General features: G+C 38.3%; 1 protein-coding gene across 1 annotated transcript; it reads left to right on the forward strand.

Annotated features, from left to right (window-relative positions):
- Positions 1 to 3851: 3851 nt before the first annotated feature.
- Positions 3852 to 5150, forward strand: LOC112524344. Its single transcript, XM_025134127.1, has 3 exons — positions 3852 to 4604; positions 4696 to 4773; positions 4881 to 5150. Exons 1-3 carry the CDS (start codon positions 3852 to 3854, stop codon positions 4884 to 4886), a joined length of 837 nt encoding a protein of 278 aa, XP_024989895.1. The 3' UTR covers positions 4887 to 5150.
- Positions 5151 to 5668: the final 518 nt, after the last annotated feature.

Consider the following 5668-nt stretch of genomic DNA (forward strand, 5'->3'; position numbering starts at 1 on the left):
TTGAATTCAGACATCGGAAAACTTGAATAATTTTTAATACCGAGGTTTACTCGAAAATCCTTAAGGTCAAACTACAAGTTAAAATGTTCACTTTTTTATAAAATTTATACTATATTATAAAATATTTTATAAAAAACTCTTAAAAATTATTTTTTATGCATGAAATACTGTTTATTGATGCATATTACTTAAAATTCAAGATTATAAAGACAAATCTTTCATTTTAAATATAAAAAATCAAAAATATAATTTGGATAATCATTGAGTTATAAGAAAATACTTAATTATTATTCTTATAAAAAATTATAATATTAATTCAAAAATAAATTATTTCGTTATTAAATCTAAACTAAATTATAATTAAAAGAAATTGAATTAAATAAATTACATAAGAAACAAGAACTTTTAGGGCGCGTTTGGTTTGAGGGATTTGGGTTTGAAATTCATTCCAATCCTACGTTTGGTTTGTAGAAATGGTCGGATTTCAAATCCCGGGATTCATTTGAAATCCCATCAACACTGGATTTGAGAATCCTTCGCCCTTACACGGGATTTGAAATCCATTCCCGTGGATTTCATCGCTGTCTCCCTCTCATCGCTTTAATCCTTCTCATCGCTTCAATCCTTCTCATCGCTGTCTCCTTCTCATCGTCGTCTCCTTCTCATCGCCGTCTCCTCCGTCTCCTCCGTCTCCGTTGCCACCGCCGTCGCCCTTCGTCTCCGCTGCCACCGTCGCCGTCGCCCTTCGTCTCCGTTGCCACCGCCGTCGCCCTTCGTCTCCGTTGCTCACCGTCGCCGTCGCCCTTCGTCTCCGTTGCCACCGCCGTCACCCTTCGTCTTCGTCGGCCTTCGTCAACAGTCGCCTTCGTCTCTATCGCCTTCGTCTCTGTCGCCTTGTTCGTCAACAGTTAAATCATTTTCCCCTTTTGGATTTCTCTCTAAACTATGAACACATATTAGGTTAAATCCTTCAATTTTGACAGATTAGGTTGAATATACATGAACACATATTAGGTTAAATCCTTCAATTTTGACAGATTAGGTTGAATATACATGAACACAGATTAGGTTAAATCCTTCAATTTTGACAGATTAGGTTGAAATCTCATGAACACAGATTAGGTTAAAAAAATTATTCGAAGTATTAGAAACCAAATCCTACAAACCAAACAGAKGAATGRATTTCAAATCCAATCCAATCCAAATCCCATGGAATCCAAATCCCTCAAGGGAATCCAAATCCCTCAAAAAACATTCCCGCAAACCAAACGCACCCTTAGATTATTAATTTGATAATAATATGTTCAAAATTTTATAATATATTCAAATTTTTATATTTTATTTAAAATTAAAAACATTATTCATTTCTTAAAACCATATAAACTGTATTATAACATTTGTTGAGACAATAAAATGAACCATTAAAATTGATATATATTTCGTTGTATTACGCGAGTACCCTTCTAGTATCATTAAATAGTAACCAACTTTCAAAAAAGTTATAGTTAGGTCATTAAAGTTTATATTTCAACCCATTTAGTTGTTCATCTTTTAAAAGACAACCTTTGGTACATGAGATAGAACAAGATAAGATAAAACTCACTGTCACACATTTGATACGACATGGGACAGGGACAAAAACTGCGACAATGTGAGACAACATGAGACAAAAAAAAGTTTTTTCTTGTTCCACCTATTTTGAGACAAAAACGAGACAAAAACTAAAATATTACTAACTAACCCTCATTTGATATATAACTTTAACATGAAATTTGTTTTAATGGTCACCACCGCTAGTTGCGGCCGCTGCCACCACTGGTGGCCACCATTAGCGACCTTCCCTTCCTCCACCATCTTCACAACCACCATCGACCACCATCGTCTATCACCACCTCCACAACCACCATCGGCAACCTACCACCATCGTCCATTGGCAACCTACCACCATCATTGGCCACCTCCACCTTCTCTTCTACTACAACCTCTTCCATCACCTCCACAACCATCGTCGTCCACTAACCACCATTACTACTATTGGCCACCTCCACCTTCTCTTTTACTACAATCTCCTCTACCACCTTCACAACTATCGTCGTCCACTGACCACCACTGTCCATCACTGTCCATTGCCATCATCATTACCACTGCCATCATTGGCCACCTTCACTTTCTATTCTATTACGACCTCCTCCACAACCACCACAACCATCGTCGGCCACCAACCAACACCGTTCCTCGCCACCACCATGTACCATTGCCCACCTTCACCATCGGCTACCACTACCACTGCCCACCACCACCACCGACTACTACTACCACCGTCGGCTACCACTATTGGCTACCACCACCACTATCTACCATATTCATGTCCTCCGTAATCACAACCGTCATCTCCACCACCACTGGTATCGTTGCCCACCACCACCTTCACCATAACCACCACCACTGGTATCGTTGCCCACCACCACCACTAGTATCGTTGCTCCTACAACATTAAACCCCACCGTTGTTATTCTTCGTTTGACACACTTATGTCGACCAAACAACCCATCAATACCCATACAAGGCTACAATAGTCGGGCATCTGTTTCAAACCTCCATCGACTTCATTTATCACTGTCACACCTCTACATTCACCAACACTTCATAGGCATACCCTATTGACACCAACCAACAACCCCTCCCACCTCCTCATAACAACCAAATCCTCTATCCAAATTGGGAATTGGTTTGATTATTTTAAACTATACGTGGTTTGTGGAAATTTTAGATTTGATTTCTAAAACAAACTATTTATATTTTTGGTTCCTATAGCTTGCCCAAGTATTAATTTGTCTCTCATAACGGTTGCTAACTAATGGTGTTAACTCCAAGAACCATGAGTTTTATGAAATTCAATGTATGTTGTTTGTTTTAATGACCACATCTGAAATTTAAACAAACCACAAGTGTAATTCACTTATGTTTTATTGGCATTTTTATCTATGCTTCGAATCTATTTCTTAATATGATATGACAAAACATGAAATTGGTTTCGTATGTAGGTGTTTCGTGGGTTGGTTGTCGGAGCCAGCTTGTTGAAAAAGTTACATCAGTAAGGACGAGGATGGTTGTGATGTATCAATTGTATAATACAAAAGTAATTCCTATAAAATTCGTCAAGTTTTTTTCCCAATGAACTGATTATATATTATTGAGATCGACCGCTATTATTGTACGTCTATGTAACTTTACTTTCGAAATAAATTCATCAAAAAAAATACAATATTTGTGTTTCATATTTTAATGATTCTTTTATTAATAATTATATTTTTAAATTCCTTTTTTAATAAAATAAACTTAAAAAACTTACGGATCAAGATAATTAATTAATAATTTAAAAAATGTAAATTTAATTAATAATATAAAAAACTTGTAGAGTATGATTCTGTATAAGAAAAATAGACGTTACATTTTAGTAATGAAATAATAATTTAAATAGAAGATGCATTTTATTTTATTTTTCTTGTTGTAAAAGAGAAGGATATGCAGATGAACGGTTGTGATCACCCGTTTGATTTGAAATTCGGGCGTCTCCTCCTGATCCATCTCTACACCAAAATGCGCACAAAATTCACGCTGGCGCACGTTAGCACTCGGACCTGCTTCTCGAACGTTAAATCTCACCCCCTCTTATGTCCCTCTCTCTCTCTGACTCGTCATACATATGAATGTTTCGCGGCGATTTCACATAAAACACACAGAGAGGAAGGAAGAATTTGAAAGGGAAGATTGGAACGAGAGAGGAGCGATTAAAAGAGGTTTTGATGGTATTTTCCGGTAAGAGAGGAGGCGGCGGAGAAAGAGAAACGATGGAGGAAGATATGGAGAGATTCAAGCCGTTGCACAATTTCGATTTGCCGTGCTTGAAGTGGGGAAATCAGAAGCTTCTACGGTGCATGAAGGTAGATTCAAACGGAGAGGTGTCGGTCGTCGATCGCAAGCAATCATCGGAGAGTGGTGGCGGCGGGGGATATGTAAACGGAACGAGGCGGAGGGAATTGGAGTTTGAGAGACGATTTAGATCGAGTGATGATCGTAAGATTGAGAGTTATTATAAGTTTTCTTCGTCGGAGAAAATGAAGGCCAGAACCGGAGCTACCGGAGACGGTGAGATCGAGGCGACTAGGGAGAAGCTGATGTTCGATTTTCAAAAGGAGGTCGGTAAGATGAAGGACGCCATTCTCAGAGAAGGTCTGGTGGTTCCGCCGCCGACGGCAACAACGGCTACGACGACGTCTACTTGTGCGGCGGAAAGGCCATGGAATTTAAGGACTAGGCGAGCTGCGTGCAAGGCTCCGCCTTCTCCGTCGAACGGAGTCAACGGTAACGGTGAGGTTTTGAAACCTAATTCTTCTCCGATAAGAAACGAATGCAAATCTCCGAAACTCCGACCTGTGGGCGGTGTCGCCAACGCAACTACAAGTGCTGAGAAAAGAGAGAGAACGAAAATCACCGTTGCTCTTTCCCGTCGTGAGTTGGAGGACGATTTCATGGCGATGGCCGGCCGGCGACTGCCACGGAAGCCGAAGAAACGGCCAAGGATTGTTCAAAGGCAATTGGATGTAAGTGAAATAACCAATTCAACTTGATCTCCTTCTTTAATTTCCTAAGAATTGCCAATGTGACTGTTGTATTAAATTCTTTGATTGTCAGACTCTGTTTCCGGGATTGTGGTTGTCCGAAATAACTGCTGATCTTTACAAAGTTCCCGATGAGGTTGAGACTGGAAAGGTAATAATCCAATGATAATTACTATACTTCTTGTCTCATTGATTACCTCTGTGTCTATACTATATCTTACTTCTTAATTATCGTATTATTTTGTTGAACTTTTGCAGAGGTAGCATTTGGGATATGTCTGATGACATCAATGGAGGAGTATGATCATTAATAACTGGGGACTTACTCATTGATTTCTTCAAATTGGGAATTTGATTTGAAGTGTTCAATTTTCCAGATAAGATCTTGGTGTAAGCTTGGGTTTTATGCTAATTTTGCTTCCAATAGTCAAAACATGTTCATATATGTGTTCCTTTTTTAGTAGCTTTGTTGTTCAATGGAATAAAACTTGAATAAGTTCGAAATCGGCATTATATAAATTTATCACTTGTCACTTTGAAAGGGGATTTCCTTTCAAGTGCCACATTCCTCATGATTGACTTGTATGTGCTTCATTCCCTCAAAGATACACTTGTTTTGGCAATTCATAATCATATGTAGCAAAATGTACTGGACATGAGATAATGCCATATTATGAGCTTGTTTCTTACTGAAATGCTCAGACCAGATTATTCAGATTGTAACTTTTAGCAAGTAAGCTCGAGGCAATGAAACCTCCGGTAGATGGTAAAATTGTCAACCTTTCATTCCTTAAGTCTGATTTGACGAATTGGGGAACAAAGTCCATTGGATATGTGTGAGATGGGACTATAGTTGCTCTAGAAAACTAAATGTGTTAACAATTGTGGTTTGGTTTACTATGCATTAGGGTAATGTTCCTTGCATCTTTGAATTTTGATTTGAAACTTAAAACTTATTACTTTCCAATTGTGAAATTTAGATCAGTTTTCTTTTGCATTCTAGCACAAACTTGTGTACATCAGTTTGTTGTAATGTTTCATTAAAC

The sequence above is a fragment of the Cynara cardunculus genome (genome assembly GCF_001531365.2).
Source record: "Cynara cardunculus var. scolymus isolate 2C chromosome LG 13, CcrdV1, whole genome shotgun sequence".
NCBI classification, from domain to species: Eukaryota; Viridiplantae; Streptophyta; class Magnoliopsida; order Asterales; family Asteraceae; genus Cynara; species Cynara cardunculus.

Excerpts from the sequence above, each read along its gene's own strand:
- LOC112524344 (XM_025134127.1), top strand. The coding sequence starts at position 3,852 with ATGGAGGAAGATATGGAGAGATTCAAGCCGTTGCACAATTTCGATTTG. Across the intron at positions 4,605-4,695 it reads TTGTTCAAAGGCAATTGGAT|ACTCTGTTTCCGGGATTGTG; the intron begins GTAAGTGAAATA and ends TTTGATTGTCAG.